Below are 19,963 nucleotides of genomic sequence, written 5' to 3'. Positions count from 1 at the left end.
TAGCATTGACTACAAGTGTCATTCTGCACAGTAGTGATATTGCCGAAAGGCCCCCTGCAGCATCACACCATTTCACAGTAGGCTTGGCTGTGTTCTGTTAGCAATTTCATTATTTGGTTGTCATAGTTACTAGGTAAGAGAGCCCTTTATGTTTTGCTTTCACAGAGCCATGTCCTTTAAAGTACTACTTTGCTGAAAGCTGTCAGTCAGTAAAGTTCCAAGCCTTGTTTCTTCCAGAGAAGTGAACATGCATAAATAAAGCATACAAGATTAATGATATGTAAACAAGCAGTTGATTCCCACTGCTGAGAAAGATGCAGAAACCTGTGGTAGCCCCAAGACCAAAGTGAAAGTTTGTTCATTAACTCTTGTATTTGTATGCTGACTTACAGGGTATTTCCGCACATTAGTAAAAATAGCGCCATGCCCACAGAATGGCAAAGTGCGACATTATCTCGCCCGCCCCCGCCCTCCTCACCTTTATGCTGTCTTGCCTTTGTCTGCTTTCTTTTTGTCCGTCTTACCTTCTCACCTGCTGTGGGAAGAGGTGGAAGAGAGCAACACGCCTTATATGCATCGTGCTCCTACCTGTCAATCAATTCAGGCAGCCAAATCCTTTCCTCCATATTCTGATGCAGTTTAAAGGACCTGCAATGCCTGCTAATTTTCTAAATCATACTTCTCCATTGCAGTGCCTATGCATAGAATCATAGATGCATGGTGCTTTTGAACACCACCCTTTATGGGATCTCAAGTAGACTTGTGCACAAAGGGTCTGAATTGGCCGATTCGGCACCCATGGAAGTCAGTGGCACTATAGACTATAATGGGAATGTTGGTGTTCCCAATAATGGAGTCATCTCCATTGAATATAATGGAGGGATGGGGACACCCCTCTTCGAGAGCCCCAATATGCACCCCTTGCACCAATAATTTTGAAATTTGGAAGGGAGTCAGGGAAGAGCCTCCCAGAGCTATCCTGAAAGTTTGGAGGCTGTACCTCATACCTCCACCTCCCCAGAGCCCAGGAAAGGCGGGAATAATGACATTTCTATTACAGTCTATGGCACCATTGACTTCCAAGGGTGCTGAAGCCAAAGTGGCTGAGTCTGTTGATAAAATGAATAAATTTATCCTGATTTGGGGTGGGGGTAAAAACTTTTGAGAGGCATGCTTTGTTGCATGAAATATTATTTCTGGCATTGCCTACACACATGTCCACCTATTGGTTGCTCCAGGCAGTTCACCATTTCTTGACAACTGCCCCAGTCCAATCTCCACTGTTGTTACTCATGGGTCTTGAGTCACGTTATCCCTTCCTGGCAACTAACAACCTCCCCACCACCAAGGCTGTATGTAAGAGTTATGGATATTCTGTTTCGCTATATCTGACAAATTGTGCATGAAAGTTCATACCTTGAATAAAACTTTGTGGGTCTTAATCGTGCCACTGGACTCAAAATTTGTTCTACTTTATTACAAAAGTCACTATGCAATTAGAAGATGTCTAAGTCTTACTTCCCAGTTGCATTTACTATGCTTTCGATAACTTTCTTTCTTTTTTTAGAGACTTTCCTTTAATCCACAAGTCTTGACGTCAGTTCATAGGTCACCTAGTCATGCAGCAAACTGCTTCCCAAAGTAAATCTTGGCAACTCATGCAAAACTGCTTTTCACATGGAAATTCCCAATTCCACTCCATCACTAGACGCCTCAAAGGGCGTCTATCAGTTTGGTGGAAACGCTCCATGCCATCCTGTTCAGAGAGTCAGACTGAGGAAGTGGTGTCAGTAACATACAAGCCGCTGTACACTAAAAATGCACAAGAGCTTGACACAAGATATAAAAGCCATTTAATTCCAAAAAAATCATGGTGATGTCACTGACACAAGCAAATATTGAGCTACACGCACAGAACCACTGTATGAACAGACACCAACGTGTTCACATATAGTACCTGAAAAGACTGCTAATAAAAAAGGAGTCCATAAGTATTTTATTTCATCTTTGTCCTATAGGTCTCCCTTGATGAATGCCTCTGCCTACATGAGCATACAGCGAGCCCGAGGAAGAGTCCCAAGAACAGCATCTAATGCCTCAGGGCTCCAATATTTTAGTCTTCTAAACAAAAGGAAAGCCTAGCCTAGAGGTTTCGGTATGACACTGAAGTAAGAGTCTTTTGCTTGAACGGTATGAAAATCCCCAAGAAGAAGCAGTCAGCCAGTCTATACATTCGTGCTTTGTTCAACCGTCTTGGTTTTCCTCACCCTCCGATTCAGATTCTAGGAGGTAAAAGGAGAGAGAGGGGGATAAAAGTGATCATTTCCTACTTCTAAGAAATCTTACCGTAACATTTATATAATTTATTTAATTAGCCTTAATGCTATTGTAGTCAAATGCATTCCATCCTCTGGATAAAATGTTTGGCTGAAGCCGACCAGTTATAAATGGACTGCCAGTCTGATGAAGCCACCATACTCCACTCAGTTGAACAAATCTGGGGCTGGTCCCAATCTCAATGCCCCTCCATACAACAGCTTCCATTTCACATAATTTTTGCACATCCAGGTCCCATGCTCCTTAGTGCAGCAAACTTTTGGGTGGACAAAGAGAATGCCCCCAGCCTGTTTCACCAGCAGAAAAAGTGGCTGGCTCCAGCCCATTGAGACCTGTCCCATAATGGGGAGTGTGGCACAGACACATAAATTGACAGGAGGAAAGGGTAGAGTGGACTGGTGAGTGGAACAACAGCACACAATTATTGGGCCAGATGTCAAGACATACAGTTCCATTAGAAGTGTGAAGACTGATGTACCTCATACAATTGTTATATTCCAAGGCAATCATGGGAAAGTTTCAGATTGTAATGACTCTGTTGAGTGTGCCCCAAGATTAAAACTGAAACTGGCTTCTGCTGAGCCCCTCCCCCCCCCAAAAAAAAAACTTGTCAGAGGAGCTTTAGCAGTACATTAGAGACAAACGGGGGTGAATATGGAGCATGGAGTGCCTAAGATGACCAACTGGAAAATCAGCCTAAATTTACTCTGAAGCTGCTGCAAGATGAAAGAGTTGCGTGAAAAGGTATTTAGATACAATCATGTAATCTTTATTCAACTGTGATTTTTTTACTCCCATTATAGTTCATGATTTCTGAGAAGACCGTCTGCCTAAATTTCACCGACATCCCTTCAAAGCAAGGGCCTTAATCTGCTTTAAACCTTCCTATTAATTGGCACAACTGATCTCTACAAGCTTCTACTAAAGAGACAGAAGCCCTTTGGAATCCAACACTCAAGACTATGGGAGTCTTAGCTCTTCTGATCCCGCTTTGATATCTAGTCTTTCTCCATGTGCCCCTCAGCAGTGTAGACTCAGCAATATCAACGTATCTAATTACCATAAAAAACGTGTTACGCAAAATTTATCATCTCAGGAAAGAAAATAGTTTGTTTTTCTTCGGAGTCCTACCTCCTGACTCAGACCTCTTGCACTGCAGTGATAGTATCTACCAGAGCAAGCAGGATTGAGGTATCCATCCTATTTGGGGGGGATTTCCATGTGAAAAGCAGCACAAAGTCAAAACATCGCCTTCAGAGGTCCTACTGTTGCTTGAAATACATAAATCCCTAAAATACATAGAGCCCAAAAACCATTTATATTGTTAAATAATCTTTCTAGTGACATTTCTACAAGATCTTGAAAAAACTATCATTTTGGGAAAAGCACATTCCTTGTTTAGCAACTCTATGTAAAGAAACCAAAAGGATGAAGGAAACAGTGAAGCAATACTAAGCTTAGATTTTGCGGGGGAAGTTGTTGTTGTTGTTATGTGCGAAGTCGTGTCCGACCCATCGCGACCCCATGGACAATGATCCTCCAGGCCTTCCTGTCCTCTACCATTCCCCGGAGTCCATTTAAGTTTGCACCTACTGCTTCAGTGACTCCATCCATCCACCTCATTCTCTGTCGTCCCCTTCTTCTTTTGCCCTCGATCGCTCCCAGCATTAGGCTCTTCTCCAGGGAGTCCTTCCTTCTCATGAGGTGGCCAAAATATTTGAGTTTCATCTTCAGGATCTGGCCTTCTAAAGAGCAGTCAGGGCTGATCTCCTCTAGGACTGACTGGTTTGTTCGCCTTGCAATCCAAGGGACTCGCAAGAGTCTTCTCCAGCACCAGAGTTCAAAAGCCTCAATTCTTTGACGCTCGGCCTTCCTTATGGTCCAACTTTCGCAGCCATACATTGCAACTGGGAAGACCATAGCCTTGACTAAACACACTTTTGTTGGCAGGGTGATGTCTCTGCTTTTTAGGATGCTGTCTAGATTTGCCATAGCTTTCCTCCCCAGGAGCAAGCGTCTTTTAATTTCTTTGCTGCAGTCCCCATCTGCAGTGATCTTGGAGCCCAGGAAAATAAAATCTGTCACTATCTCCATTTCTTCCCCTTCTATTTGCCAGGAATTGAGAGGGCCGGATGCCATGATCTTTGTTTTCTTGATGTTGAGTTTCAAGCCAACTTTGGCACTCTCCTCCTTCACCCGCATCAACAGGCTCTTTAGTTCCTCTTCACTTTCTGCCATTAGCGGGGGAAGTACCAGGGAGCTAATTACAGCCTGCCAACTATGTAGGTGGCTAATAGGGGATTAGACTGTGTGTGTTTGCTTAAAGCAGAAAGCAAAAGTGTTTCTCCATGGGAGGTCATGAGATTGAGGGGGGGTGACTTCTGGGGCTAGGAAAACACAAAATCTTTTTTTTTTTAATGTCATTCCTTCTTAACTTTTGGTGGACTCTACTGTTCAACTGTAAACCTCAAAAAATTCCTTGTCCAGTCAAGAAGGTGGCATTTCTTTCTTCTACTCCTTTGACTTCAAGGCAGGTGGAACTTTGCTCATTGACTTGAAACTGGATTTGGGCTTCAATCAATAGCCCTAATGGATATGCACAGACATGTCCAGGAGAACTAAAATCTGCACAACTACTCTACTAGAAGGGGTCTCAAAGAGGCCTACAATCGCCTTCCTTTTCCTCTCCCCAGCCCAGGCACCCAGTGAGGCTGAGAAAGCCCTGATATTACTGCTCAGTCAGAACAGCTTTATCAGTGCTGTGGCGAGCCCAAGGTCACCCAGCTGGCTGCATGTGGGGGAGCAGGGAATCAAACCTAGCTCACCAGATTATAAGTCCATGCTCCTAACCTTTACACCAAGCCGGCTTTCTAAAAAGAACAGGCCAATATTCCATAGCATTAAGAAGTATTGTTGTTGTTGTTGTTGTTGTTGTTAGGTGCACTTACCATATTTAATAAATAACCAACCACTTACATTGTAGTATTCTCTCTCTCTTGCTCCAGCAGGCAAGGCCTTGGGCCCTAAAAACATTGTTAACGTTTTAGAACCACAGCTCATGACTGTCTCCTGATGGTTGTGCTGCCATATTATAATGGGCAGAATGCAACATGACTGTGGTTGACACTTTGCACAAAGGTTCTTTAATGATAGGAAATAAACCCAGGTAATGCGGTGGGAAGACCGGTGGCACAAGACAACTGCTGTGAGATTCAGAAAGAATTGCAATCCAATTAGTTGATAACAGATCTGCCAAGAAACTATAACAGTCTAATAGTCATACCTTCTTCAGCATTCTGTAGCCACTCCACAAACTTCTTCATCTGGTCAAGGAACACACTTTTGCCTTTGGCAACATGTGCCTCTTTGTACCACTTCAGGATGGCTTCTTCACTCAGGACATCAGCTGCAATTCAAAACCAGAAAAAATCAATAGATTTGGAATATCTCTGCAAAATAACTTTTTAAAGGTCACACTACTTGATCCTAAGCTGCAACTCAAAACAAAATAATGAAGGAAAACATTAGCAGCATCATTTCATATCATATAAAAAATTGTTACTGGTCACAAAATTTTTAAAAATCTAACAATTCAGAGCATTCCAGTTTACTGAGATATAAGAACTGTCATCAAGGTCAGTCATCTCTCCATCTGGTCTGGTCCACCCAAGTTTCTGAAAACATAAACAGTTATCCTTGGTATTGCAAGTATTCAATCTCTGAACATCAAGGTTACATTTCTAGCTTCTGGCCCTACCAACCACTGTGGTTTATTCTACCAATATTTTTTTTACAAAGCCATTCATATTAATGCTCATCACCATAGGCTGTGGAACTAAATCCTCAGTTTCAGGGACTTTTCTGGCATACAGAAAAACCCTACATGGCACTTCTTTTATATGGGAACCAGCTTGGTTAAGAGTGGCAGGCTTTAATCTGCTGAACTGGGTAACCTTGGGCTAGTCAGCTGTGTTAGAGCTGTTCTCACAAAGCTCTTTGAGCTCCACCTACCTCACAGGGTGTCTGTTGTGGAGAGAGGAAAGGGAATTGTAAGCCACTTTGAGACTCCTTCAGGTAGTGAAAAGTGGGATATAAAAACAAACTCTTCTTCGGAAATAGGTGATTTCTATGCTATACGAAAACAATAAAACATTAATCACAAGTTAATAGTGACACAGTCTGTGTACCTGTGGGACCGCCTCTCCAAATACATCCCCAGAAAAGCCTTGCACTCAGCCAATACAAACAGGCTACTGGTCCCCAGCCTCAGAAAAATTCAGCTAGCCTTAATCAGAGCCAGGACCTTTTCAACCTTGGTTTGGTTGAATGAGCTCCCAGAAATGAGCTCCCAGAAAACATCAGGTTCCTGTTGGAGCTCACTCGGTTCCTCGGGGACTGTAGAACACAGCTCTTCCACCAGCCCATGGTTGCAGACAGTAACACAGTCAACATTAATATCTAACTGACCTCCCTGTTATATTCCACCCCACCCTGGATTCTGGTTCTACACCCATGGGTAGATTTTTAAATGGTTAACAGTGATTTTAATGTATTGTTTTAAGGTGATTTTATTGTGGACTAAACCCCAGGTTGAGACCTGCTGCCTTAAAATTTATTTATTTATTTATTATATTTATATACCGCCAGGCTCCGCTGTCTCAGGCACAAAGCTTGTGAGGTTTGTTTGGGAGTCCATGGGAATTCTGGTTAGCTCAAGAACCAAACTGCATGCTCATCCCTGATTCTGACTCTGTATGCTGTCTGGGACTGAAACTTATTGGATTGAAGGCATAAAGAATGGGGCCTTCCTGCCAGAATAAGAAAAACAAAAAAGAAAGGATCATTGGAGGAGGGAAAGGCCATATGGAAGTGGAGAAGAACTAAGAAAGTGTGCTTAAAAAAAAAAAGGAGACTTTAAATAAGCCAGAAATATACATAGAAAAGAAACAAAACAAGTTACTGGTCGGTACGAAAAGGTCAACTGAATTTCCCTTTAATCGTGAGAGGGCTTCTTACTAATTTATTCATGCCTTCAGTACTTCAAGGAAGGTTATATTCTCTTGTCAACAGAGAGATGCTCAATTAAGCAATCAGGCAGGACAAGGCACAGTTAATCATATCCTGAACACAAAGAGCACTGAAGGGAATTTATATTTGGCTATCTTTAATTAAAAATGATTAAGATGACATTTTAAATGCTGTTGCAATCTTAACTGAACGTTGGTGGGAAGTATATTTTTCACTGCACCTCAAGCAGTGTCAGTCTGGGTGAAGCACATGAAACCATGTTTGAAGGGGGGGGGGGCAACAACCTGCAGCTCTAACTCCAACCACTCCATCTGAATCCTGAAGAATGATCACAGAGAAAGAAGCATGAAACAGCGAGTCAGTGTCTGATGTCCCCAGCTGAAGAAGTGTATCATGGATATAATTAAAAAGTCACCTATATGAATGCAGTTGACTTAAGCAATACTATGTTGGCCAGCATGATTTATTCATTCAAACTTAAATGCATAATAATGAAGAATGCAGGGCAAAGTTAGAGACCCTTTAGGACCAGTTAAAAAGCAGGGTTGTAGGTTGGGGTGTGGAAGTAATTTAGGTTTAAATCAGTAAGGCAAAAGTAACCCTGATGGACTGAATAAGTTTCTTGAGAATCCAGCCACCAGGGCTAGCATCCCAAGAAAGCCCATTTAAACAGCTGACTTACAAGAGCAGGCTGCCCCCCCCCAGTTCAGATGTTTAAATGAGCTTATTAATGAAGAACAGCCAGCCTAAGGTGTGGGGGCAGGGCAGAACAGAGAGAGTCTCTTTCATGTGCAATATAACAATTTCATTGGAAGAGTCCCGGGGTTAAGCACCCCAGTGGTATTTTCTTGTACTGCAAATAGAGTCAGTATATAATTTTGCCCCATTTCACTTCGTGCATGTTCACAATGTACAAGGCCCAGCCTGCAGCAATATCAGTTCCCAGCTGTGCCTTGTCCATATTCACGAGCAAGAGGTTTCCTGAGGATACACAGCAAGGTGGTATATTATGGCACATAGCAACATCATGGTATATAATGGCCAAGACATTATTTCGTGAACATCCTATGCTAAGCATAGGCGGAACATCATCATCATCATCATCATCATCATCATCATCATCATCATCATCATACCTTTATAAAAGAGCACCACGATCTTCTGAAAGGCTTTCATAAAGTGGATGTTGTCGTAACAGTATTCCTGAACCTTTTGGAGAAGGATCAGCTCCGACTGGCCTTGGGTGCTGAACACAGCCAGCAAAGGTGCATATTGCTGGAAAGAAAATGCGAGGAGAAAATGCTGCATTTAATTAGTACTATGAAAGAGACGACTATTTCACTGTGTGGAACACACATGGAATTGCCTTAAACGGGAGCAGATCCATCAACCTCCATATTGTCTACTCAGCCTGGCAGCAGCTCTAAAGAGTCTCAAGTAGAGGTCTTTTCCATCACTACTGCCTGGTCCTCTTTAACTGGAGACTGCTGGGGATCCTCTGCATGCAAAGAAGAGCCTCTTTCACTGAGCCACAGAACCTGCCTTAAAAGAGATGCGGGTATATATAAAACAGTTGCCTGCCACAGCTACAACCTCGATCGCCAGAATCAGAAGAGTGCAACTGCTGTAGGGCCCTCTACATGAGGGGTAGTCAACCTGTCATCCTCCAGATGTCCATGGACTTCAATTCCCATGAGCCCCTGCCAGCAAACGTCAACAAAAGCTGGCAGGGGCTTGTGGGAATTGTAGTCCATGGACATCTGGAGGACCACAGGTTGACTAGCCCTGCTCTACATGACTTGGAAAGCTCGTGTACCTAACTGTAAAGGAAACCAATTAAACTAATAAAGCAAAAAAGTTGCACTTCCTTCTATGAAAAGTCTAAAAGACTTTTCCTTTCCTTTTCTTTTTTTGAAATGTGACCATTGGTACCCAAGGGAAAGGCTTTTGTTGTTTCCTCCCCTGCTGGTTTCCTGAGGATGGAAGAAATATACCACTGCCAAGCTGTATTTGACTCTGCTGGTGAAAGCTAGTAATTTTTCACAGCATGGAGAAAAGTGACTTTGGGTGGTACTTTTTCAATAAGATAATGGCAGGATAGAAAAGGGTTAAAGATCCCCCTTGCATCCTCCTTGAAAAAAGAAAAATCCAGCAACTGCATTTAGAAAAGTGTTTTAAAATGACCACCGTTAGAACATATAACATGTGATTTGAGCCTTGGAGTTTAAAGATCTGGGAAATCCAGATGTTGCAACACAATTGAAAATTTAACTTAGGTATTAGTACTTGGGAGAAAGGGGACACATCAGTCATTGTGACTGGAGCATAACACAAACCTCATTTGCATATGCAAAATGATTTTTTTGGTTGGTTACATGTCATAAATTTCATATAGATGATAAACAGACATAATGCATGGAAACCCATACATGATATGACTGTATCCAAAGGTGTCCTTCCTTGCAAGGGAAAAATGAAAGCAGCCATAATTATTTGATTCCAGTCACATGTTATGATACAAGCATGCTGTCTTTGCACCATGCTGTCCATGCGCACCTTCAGGTGTTTAAGTGCTTGTTCTGCAACTAGCTCTTCCTTCTTGTTCCACTCAACAGCATTCATTATACAAGTCCACAAGAGTCCAATCACTGCAGGCTCTGGCAGATCATTTCTCTTCATTTCTTCTTTCACATAAAGCACCATCTGCAATGAAAGGCACATATTAAAAATATCTTGAACACCTCCTCTTTGTTGCAAAGTTCTCCAGTGGCCGGCCTGTTCCCTGTAGCTCTTCATTTGTCCACGCTGTACTGTCAAAATGAAGAGCTAAAAAACAAATTCCAAAGAAAGCAATTCATTTGAGATAAAAGACTAATTTTCGCAGCTTTTCAAATATCAAGCAATAAGTATGTATTTATCTTTATATTACAGTGAAGTCACAAAAGCAGCTATTTGAAGCTGGCTTGAAAATGCCTAAAATGACCCAAACTCAGAATTCTGGGAATAGCAAAATGTTATATCCTAGAATTTCAAGAGACTTTTGGGTCTGGGGATGGAGGAGACAGTAAACTAGCCCTGGGGGAACAGCTGTTTGGTGGTATCTTACATTTTAAAGGGATAACTTCCAATTAACAGCTAGGTCTATCCCCCTCAAGGACCCTTATATTTCCAAAAAGAAACAGGAAAAACCCAGGACTTATTCTTGACAGTCCTGGAAAGGGTGGGAGAATGAAGATTAGCCTGGAGAGCTTGGGAAGTTTAGCCTGGAGAGAAGACAACTAAGATGATATGATTAACCATCTTCAAATACTTGAAGAGCTGTCATATAGACGATGGAGAAGAGTTGTTTTCTGTTGCTGACAGAGCAGTTTCTCAGAACAGGCTTCCTCGGGAGGTGGTGGGTTCTCCTTCTTTGAAAGTTTTTAAGCAGAGGCTAGATAGTTATCTAACAGAAATGCTGATTTTATGAGCTTAGGCAGATTGTGAGTATGTGAGCAGGAAGGAATGTGCTAGTGTTTTGCTCTTGTGGTCCTTACTTGCAAACCCAGAATCACGAGTCTTGAATTGTTTAAAAATTAACCTAGTTCCTTACTTTTTGGGGAACTGTGGAGAGGCATGCTTTGTGTGACAACTTTGGGAAAAAATATTTTTGGCTTTGCCTGCACACTTTTGCCTGCACACTATTCGTTGCCCCAGGCATTCACTTAAAAAAAAATCCCATCCCCGGAAAAAGGGAGAGGGAGGCGGGTGTGAGGACAGGATACATTTCTTTAGCATGTAGTGTGCTGGTTGTCCACTGGGGGAAAGCACTTTAAGTTTGGGAAATCCACTTTATGCGATTCCCCAACTAGTGCTTTAAAATGGAGGATGTAGCCAGCCGTTTGCTGTCTGGATGCTGGATGCTGGCAATGTCATATGGAGCACCCAGAATATAACAGTTACCTAAGGTAAACATTTCACTATATTTAATGGGTGTGGAAAAGCCTTTGAAACTGCAGTTTTCCCCTCATTCATGGCTTTGACTATATCTTGTTCAAGAGCTACATTTTCACCTTTCTCTTGAAGCCAGCCTTGTCCAAAGCACTTCCTTTACCTCTTTAATTGGGCATTCCTGAGAAAGACGTTCCTGGAGTTCTTTTTGCAGCTCTTTCCGAGTCCCCAGGGACTGCTGGACTCTGAGGAAATCTGAGAGTTCTTTTAGACCAGCATCAGTGAAATACTTGGCAAAATGCTCCACATTCTGTCGGTTGGGTGGAAACAGTTCCTGGAACAAAGACATTTCCTTTCTGAACAACTGGTTAAGCAAATTACAGAGTCATTCATCACCTGAGCAAGAATTTATTTGCATAAATATTTATTGACACCATTTATAGACCAGCTTTCTCACTGGGACTCAGGGAAGAACACATTAGAGCAGGAATTTCATTTCCCTTACTATCCATGTTTTTGCAGGGAAGACAGTGGCCCATAGCTTACAGAGTGCTAAACTTGGGGGTTCAGAGCTGTCCAAGTATTCCTCAGATTTTAGTAGGAGCAAGGTTGAATGCAGTGCTGAGAAGACTGCATCTATTTCACCCTGCATACATTTCTCCCTGCTTACTAGGCAAACATCACAGTCTTTAAAAGGAAAAGACTTACTAGCAACCTCTTGTCTAAGTTAGCTTTCCTTAATGAAGAGGTAACTGAATTGGCATCTTTCTCTAGCATCCATGCTTTAAAAAGTTTTACGGCGAATGAAGCAGCAATACCTGTGGGGGAAACAGTGAAACAAAGTAAGTTGCAGTAAAACTGCATTTTCAATGTACAGTGAACTGGAAGAATCTAACAAATATAGACCTGAAGGCAAAACAATGAGTTGTACACTGACACAGACTAAAGTTGTTGACGTTATAGCTTGCTTTGCAATATTAAGACATCATCATCATTATTATTATTATTAGATTTTTATTCCCCGCCACTCCTGGACTTGGCCTATGGCGGGTTACAACAGTCCTTAATAACCCCCCCCCCGATAAAATCCCATTAAAATTAAGACAGGACATAAAAAATTAGAACATATGAGTAAGAAACATGGCGGTATAAGTCAACTATCCAAATAACATCCAATAGGGGAAGTGGCAAGGGGGAGCCATAGTCCGAGAGCAATAGGTGATCCTGGCATATTACAAACCTAAGGAGTATAGCCTACTAAAACTTTGGAATCTGGATCATGTGTTAGGCCCATTATGCACGGCCGCCGAAACGGCGATTTCGGGTCACATGGAAAACGCGGAGGGGGAAGACGCGACGCATACCGGTTATACACGGGGCGGGGCGCGGCGGCGGCAAAACCCAGAGTAACCGATTATGCACGCGCCGATCCGGGCGCTGCTTCTGGTTGCGCCCCGCTCACCCGGAAGCTGCGCTTTCTTCCGCGTTTCACTGACGCGGCTTTTTCGGCGGCATGCACCGAAGCTGCAGCCGGTTGCAGCCGGCTCCGTGCGTTATCCGTGATTTTAGTCGCCGCCATTCCACCCCGAATGTGCGCTAAAACCCCCGTGCATAATGGGTCTAAAAGAGAGATATGAGCCAAAAGCAGATAGGAAAGCTAATTATACTTTTACACATTATGTTTCCAAGATATATGTAATTTCCAAGATATATGTAATTATAAACCAAACAAACAAAAGGCAATCTGAAATAGTTATGCTTTTCACAGATATCTGTTAGGGACCTGAGTTTTATATCTGTTTGATGTATTCAATGCAGCTCTCTACAGCTACATAGGAGCATTAATAGCTACATTGTCCTCTTGTTTCTGTCCAAGCTTGCTCCTTAAGAGCATTCGCCTTTCTGCAGACCCAAAACCTTGTCTGGAAGAACAGTCTTTCTATTGTAATCTTCCTCTGCCTGATAAACTCTGGAAGTATCTGGCTGATATGATTTGAGAAGCCATGATGACTTCATTGCTTGTCCACTTGAACAAAGGGTATGGATTCGCAGATATGAAAAGGTAAGAGGAAAATTTTGCATTTCAAAAAACAGGTATAAATATTTGGATGACCAACTCTTTTATTCTACACACCCACAGCGAGAGCAAAAGTACAGGTCCTAGATGCAGGAACTCGTCAGCTGAGTTGCCATGGTAATCATCCGTTGAGAATGATTAAAAGGTACCTTGCTATTCCATTCTTAGAATCTCTTCTATATGGCTGAGGCAGGAAGCTCAATACAAAGGAATACTGAGGTCTTAAGAATCCTCCCCTTTGCCCCATCCAGGGTTTTTCATTTAGGGTAATAATCCCCTGCCATTATGATATGCACTCCATATTAAGGTGGAGGCTCTCAGCACACATGCAGAAATCCGTGGGATGCATTTCCAGGAAACTTGCTTAGAATCAAAGGTGAAAGGGTCAAATCAGAATATATTGGGGGATTTTTTATTTAAAAAAACACTTATTTGCAGATCTGCATGGCTCTTTTGAAGATTATGGATACAGAATTGAGGAAGGCCAAGAGGGATGAAGTCCTTTCCTTTTGTGCTATTCTCCCAATCTAAATTGCTCCCTGAAGCTGCAGTTAGTTCTGTGGGGATGGGAGGAGCAAGCCAGTAAAATACAATTAATGTGCAGGAAACACACACCCTCCTGTCTTGCTACTGGACTCCAGGAGTGCTCAGAGGTTGCCTGTGCCCCAGTGTAAACAGATAGGTTGCATGGGAAGCTCAGGCGGGAACGGCAACTCTCCTCCGCTTTTATGGCTATGGTTTTCCTTTCAAACCATGATCAAACAAAGACACTCAAGAGTATGTCTTGTAATGCTTTCTTTCTATTCTTCTACTGACAAGACTTCCCTCTAGCCAAAGCAGCATTAAAAAAAATCTCACAGACATTGTATCATGGCAGGGGGTTTACCTTCTTTGACAATGTTGTCAGTGAAAAGGCTTGTTAAAATAGTAGCAGGAAGTGTCCCATTGGCTAACAAAATGCCGGTGAGCATTGCCAGCTTTGTCTGCTCCGTTTCAGAGAAGGCCTTAAGGAACAACAGGAGCTGAAAGGCAAAAGGTGGGGGAGAAACAAGAGACACCTGTGAGTACTCAGATTTTAAATCTTTTGCAAAGAAAGCCTCCATTCTATGAAACAAAGGACTTGAAATAGGTTGGAAGCTGATCAGAAGATGTTATTTACTGGATATGTTTGGTCTACAGAAGAAAGCATACTGAGTAAGGAAAAAGAAACATAGCAACGTTTGAAGATCCAGACTTAGGAACCATAAAGGTCAGAAGTATGATTTAGTTATCAGTCTTCAAAGAACACGTTTCCCCATCTGCACTGAAGAAAAAGGTAGAAGTTAATGGATATGTAATCCACTTGGCTGGATCCAAGGATCTCTGCCATGAATAGGAAGACCCATGAAGGATTTGCTTCCCAGCAGATGAACTATTTAGAAATGGTGAAAGAAACTCCATCTCTGAAATGTTTGAAAGGGGTAATAAGGATCTACCAAAGTTAAAAGTAGTACAGGATTTATGACTTCCTGGTCCAGGATAGCACCACATAAATAAAAAGCAGTTCTAGGGTTCCGCCACATACTATCACCATATCATTCCCATGAAACAGAATCCATAACAAAGATGTGCAGATACAGGAGGAACTATGTGGCTAAATGTTTGCCCCCAGCATTTGGGCCAGAGCTGCCAGAGATCCAAGAGCAATTCCAGTCCAGATATGTGAGAGAATCCTCTCCCCCAGCACCTGAATATCAACCACCTGCCTCAACTATGTGAGGTTGCACTGTGCAGTTCTCAATGACTCTGGTCACATGTTCTTGACTTTCTTCTTCTCTCTTCACAGTCCATCATGGTGATAGAATTTTCACTTATTTTATAACTTGGACAGTGGACATTTAGACGTTGTTGGATATTCTTCTATTGTAATCATTCACCACCTGAATTCTGTCTGGATAGGGAAATTCAAGGATGAATAATTACATTAGTGCAATAACCAATGATGCTTATTTAAGAAACTTTTGCAGGCTAGAACATAAAAGATGAGGCAAGCTCATACCGTATCTGGGCATGCAGGCTCCATAAGAACTAGAATGCAGGCAGTGCCATGAACAGTTTTCAGGCAGGCTGTAATGGGAAAGAGCCTGCAGTCCTCTGAAATGAAGATGTGTGTTTTGTGTGTTGTGGAAGAGGGAGGCGAAACATAAGTGTCATCCCTGTTGCAGTTCTCAAAGCATTCACTAACCACATTGTTTTATATTCTTTTATGTAAGTGGGCGAGGTCACATTTCATAATAAGAGCATGCCACCTCTGAATGTATAAGTTCACTGTTACTGAAGGTCTCATAACATGTAATACATAAACACCACTTACGGATTTACAATTGGATTCAGCCCTGATCCTGTCCATTCCTGCACCTATTTTCCTTCTCACTCCCAGAAGCTTGAGAGATAATAATCAATCCCCATTTGAGTTGAATAGCACTGAACAGTAATACTTAACAGAGGTCAGGTACTGTGTCATTCTCCTCGCCTTTGAAGTAATGTAAACAACATCTGAGTGTTTGGCGTCAGAAGGCGCCAGGGCTTCTTTCTATTTACATATGAGACCATTTTTTATTTTATTCAAAAGATGTTATTTTGTTCCTTGCTCAATTGTTAGGCAGAGCCCAAATTAGCTTCTGGGAGAAATTTCCAATTCTAATTAGGACCTATCAGAAATGAACACGATGTTCAGTTCTAAGTTCTTATTATCACCAGCTTGTGACACTGATTGCTTTCAGAGTTCTTCCCTTCCGATCTCTATTGTACTTTCAGTTACCAGCTCTGCAGGGGAGATCCTGGAACACTGAACTAATTCAGAGTTCTGGCCTCCCACCCGCCAAAGACCAATTTATCTGCCATTAGATAAGCACCAGGATAGCTATACGCACTACGAACACAAAACTGCTTTCAAGAAAAGCAACATGCCTGGTTCTTACCTCAGTGCCGCATTCCTGGAATGTTTAAACACCTGTTTGTTTGCAACAAGTGTGCCAAGTAATGATGCATCTCCATGTCTAAAACTACATTTGTTTCATCAAAGCACAACATTTCTGGTCCTGTTGTAACATTACAAAAAGTCCATAAACCTTAGAAACACTTATCAGATCTCATTCTTCTTCTTTTTGGGGATTAGAGAGCTTGCTGAGTTCCTAAAATGTTGATTACCCAAATGTGGGTAGCAAGTGGGAGCCAGTACTAGAACTAGATGAGTCAGCTTGATTTATTATTATTATTCATTTTGACTTATAGCCTGCTACTCTCCATAGACTTGTGGCGGGTTACACGAAAAACAAATTAAAACAATCATAAATCCCCAATACCATAAAAACCTGTAAAACAGCAGGATAATCCCCAATCCTTCCCCAATCAACTATCATAGGTATAGGATTCCAGATTGGTATAGCATTGGCCAGAGGAGGATCCCCAGTTGTCCCTAAAACCTGGCCTCAACCAAAGGCCTGGCAGAAAAGCTCTGTTTTACAGGCCCTGCAGAACTGAGACAGCTCCATCAAAGCCCTCATCTTTCCGAGGACCACCAGGTCTGGGCTAGGACTGAAAAAGCCTTGGCCCAGGTCGAGGTCAGGCATGCTTCACTGGGGCCAGGGACTACAAGCAGATTAGAGCCAGTTTGGTGTAGTGGTTAGGAGTGCGGACTTCTGATCTGGCATGCCAGGTTCGATTCTGCACTCCCCCACATGCAACCAGCTGGGTGACCTTGGGCTCGCCACGGCACTGATAAAACTGTTCTGACCGAGCAGTGATATCAGGGCTCTCTCAGCCTCACCCACCTCCACAGGGTGTCTGTTGTGGAGAGAGGAAAGGGAAGGCGACTGTAAGCTCTTTTGAGCCTCCTTTGGGTAGAGAAAAGCGGCATATAAGAACCAACTCTTCTTCTTCTATTAGCACCAACAGAGCGAAGAACCCTGTGGGGGGCATAAGCAGATGAGCGGTCCCTCAGATAGGCAGAGCCCAAGCTGCAGATGGCCTTAAAATTTAATACCAAAACCTTGAATCTGATCAAGGCCACAACTGGTAACCAATGCAGCTGCTTAAGGACAGACTGAAGATGTACCAGTGAGGATCCTAGCAGCTGCATTTTGTACCAGCTGTAATTTCCGGGTCAAAGACAAGGGTAGGCCTGCGTAGAGCGAGTTACAGAAATCTAATCTGGAGGCGATTGTTGCATGAATCACTGCAGCCAGACAGTCTGAGGGGGTAGGGTGCTAGTAGCCTCGCTTGGCAAAGGTGGTAGAATGCCGTGTGTGCTACCCCTGTGACCTGGGCCTCCATCGAAAGGGAGGTATCCAGAATCACACCCAAATTTCTGGCCAAGGACATGATGAATGTAGTGTGATTGTTAGAGTATTAGGGTAGGTTCTAGGAGACCCAGATCTGAATCTCCACTCTGTCATGGAAGCACATTGGTTAACCTTGGTCCAATCACTCTTTCAGCCTGACTTATGTCCCTGGGTGGTTGTTGTGAGGTGAAAAGAACAATTTCATAAGTTGCCCTGGGCCATCATTAGGGGGAAAAGCAAAGTATATGTATCTAAATAAATAAATAAATAAAGAGAGAGAGAGAGAGAGAGAGAGAGAGAGAGAGAGAGAGAGAGAGAGAATCAAAGAATACTAAAGACCACATGCTCTGCTCCAAAATATTATTTAATGATTTATTTTGTGGTGAGCATTCACAGATGTATGAAACTGTCTGCGGTGACAGTCCTATATCCCCATGACACAAGCTGCAATGAATTAAAGAAAACAAAGACAAAGCACACATCTTAATTGGCCCGTTCCATGTAAACCACGTAATTAAACAGTGGCAAAAGGATGCAAGTCCATCTCTGTAATGAGACTGGCCCAGTAGGGAAAGTGTTTAGTACAGGTATTTCTCGGTGCATTATATTATGGTACAACCTGGGCTGATGGCACATGGAATGCAATGGTTGCTATATATATATATATATACACACACAATTCAATGCAGAACATCGATAATACTACTTTGAATTTAAGACAGGTGATGGCACTTACCACTTGGATACAAAGAGAATTAGAACAGGCTATTTTGCTCACATTTGCATACAGAAGCAGTGTTTGGTTAATCCATTTAAAGCTTCCCACTATGTACTCTGAAGATAAAGAGCATTTCTTTCTTGGCACACAAAGAATATCCTCCGTCAAAGGTGGGGGCTTTTCGGAGGAGGGATTTCTGAAGGAGGAACTGCAGAGCTTTATAGAGCTTTTGAAATGAAGTAATGCCTATGTCCGAATTCTCCCATGGGGGCTGCCATCCCAGGAGGCCTGAACAGGAGTCTGGACAAGGCTGGATCTTGGGCGGGAGAAGGAAAAAGCTCCCAGAGGCTGGATGGGGGCTCTGTGCAGATGGAGAAAGGCCCCCTCCCTATTGCCACAGCCACCAGGGCCCCAGCAGCTGCCAACACGAAGTACTCCTCCCAAGCCCCAACAGATCCTGTGGCCGTGGCATTGATCCTGGAGAAAGCAGCGGATGACAGGGAAACCATAAGCAGCTGTTGCAGGCATCTGGAAGCCAATGCCATGCAGGGGAGCACAGCAGATGCCGGGAAAGCCCCGAGTTGCAGGGCTAGTGGTCAGGGAGCCACTGGGTGGACCTTCCTCCACCCCTGCCTCAGAAGGGAATTCACCTTCCTGAGGGTGGGAGGCTGTGGGTGACAAGGCCTCCCCACAACACCAGAGCCTAAGGAAGGCCATTCTTGGGAATGGTGTAGGGTTGTGGTGGGGTGGGATGGGATGGGATGGGAGCATCAGATATGGAAGACAGGGCAGGGCTGACATCACAGTCTGGGCTGATTGAGGGTGGGATTAGCAGGGGAGGGGATAAAAGGAGGGAGAGCACAGGGGAGGAGGTTGGTGATGAGAGCATGGAAGAGAGGTGTCAGGTGAGAACGAGGGAGCTGAGAGAAGGAGGAAGACTGAGCTGGAAAGGACAGTAAAGCTGACTACACTGGGCAACCCAGAGGCCTGGGGGGTCAGAAGAGTCCCACCTCCAAAGTGGAAGGTCTGTGACAGAGACAGTGAAGGGCCAGTGGGCCAGATGACTCATCAGGGAGTTCCACAGGAAGCGTGAGGGAACATCTCCCTGGTTACTCCTTCTTACCTTCTGTACCCCAGACAACACCTACAATAAACCCAGGTGGCCCTCAGAAGTCACTGACACCATCTCTGGATCTGAGTCATCCTGCTGGGGGTAGGGCAGAAGATCCACCCCTACAGGGGGCGCCACGAAGGTACAGCAGCCTGCTATCCAAAAGGTGGTGCAGATCTCTTCTCCAAAACTATACCAGTCATATGATCATAGGCAAAGTAAACTTATGTTAACACACCTGGCTAGGGCTTGAGAGAGCATGGAAGTCCTGCAGTTATTTTCTACCATTTCTACCATATGGCCCCTCAAAGCGAAGAGTCAAATTCTGAATGCCTTTTAATGTCACAGGCAGGATGTATGGCAAGTGGCATCATTCTTTTATCAGTAGGGGAACAATGTTTAATCAATTAATGACATGGAAAAAATATTTTTGCTAAAGA

The 19,963-nt window shown here is 43.2% G+C and overlaps 1 protein-coding gene across 3 annotated transcripts in view; it reads right to left on the bottom strand.

Moving 5' to 3' along the window:
• Window positions 1–1,836: 1,836 nt before the first annotated feature.
• BZW2 (basic leucine zipper and W2 domains 2) overlaps window positions 1,837–19,963 on the bottom strand; it is a 41,056-nt gene continuing 22,929 nt past the window's right edge. For 2 of the 3 annotated variants that reach the window (XM_077304005.1, XM_077304006.1), the window contains 7 exons: window positions 14,259–14,394; window positions 12,004–12,113; window positions 11,459–11,629; window positions 9,922–10,068; window positions 8,502–8,640; window positions 5,621–5,743; window positions 1,837–2,282 (listed from right to left, as the gene is read on the bottom strand). In XM_077304005.1, coding sequence (XP_077160120.1) covers window positions 2,245–2,282; window positions 5,621–5,743; window positions 8,502–8,640; window positions 9,922–10,068; window positions 11,459–11,629; window positions 12,004–12,113; window positions 14,259–14,394 — 864 coding nt within the window. In that variant the 3' untranslated portion in view covers window positions 1,837–2,244. Of the gene's footprint in view, window positions 2,283–5,620; window positions 5,744–8,501; window positions 8,641–9,921; window positions 10,069–11,458; window positions 11,630–12,003; window positions 12,114–14,258; window positions 14,395–15,117; window positions 15,260–19,963 lie in introns of those variants that run through there. The other variant, XM_077304007.1, reaches the window with a different exon arrangement.

Source organism: Paroedura picta, chromosome 11 (genome assembly GCF_049243985.1).
Source record: "Paroedura picta isolate Pp20150507F chromosome 11, Ppicta_v3.0, whole genome shotgun sequence".
NCBI classification, from domain to species: domain Eukaryota; kingdom Metazoa; phylum Chordata; class Lepidosauria; order Squamata; family Gekkonidae; genus Paroedura; species Paroedura picta.
Note: the sequence above shows the minus strand (reverse complement) of the source record. Positions and strands in the feature narration are given on the sequence as shown.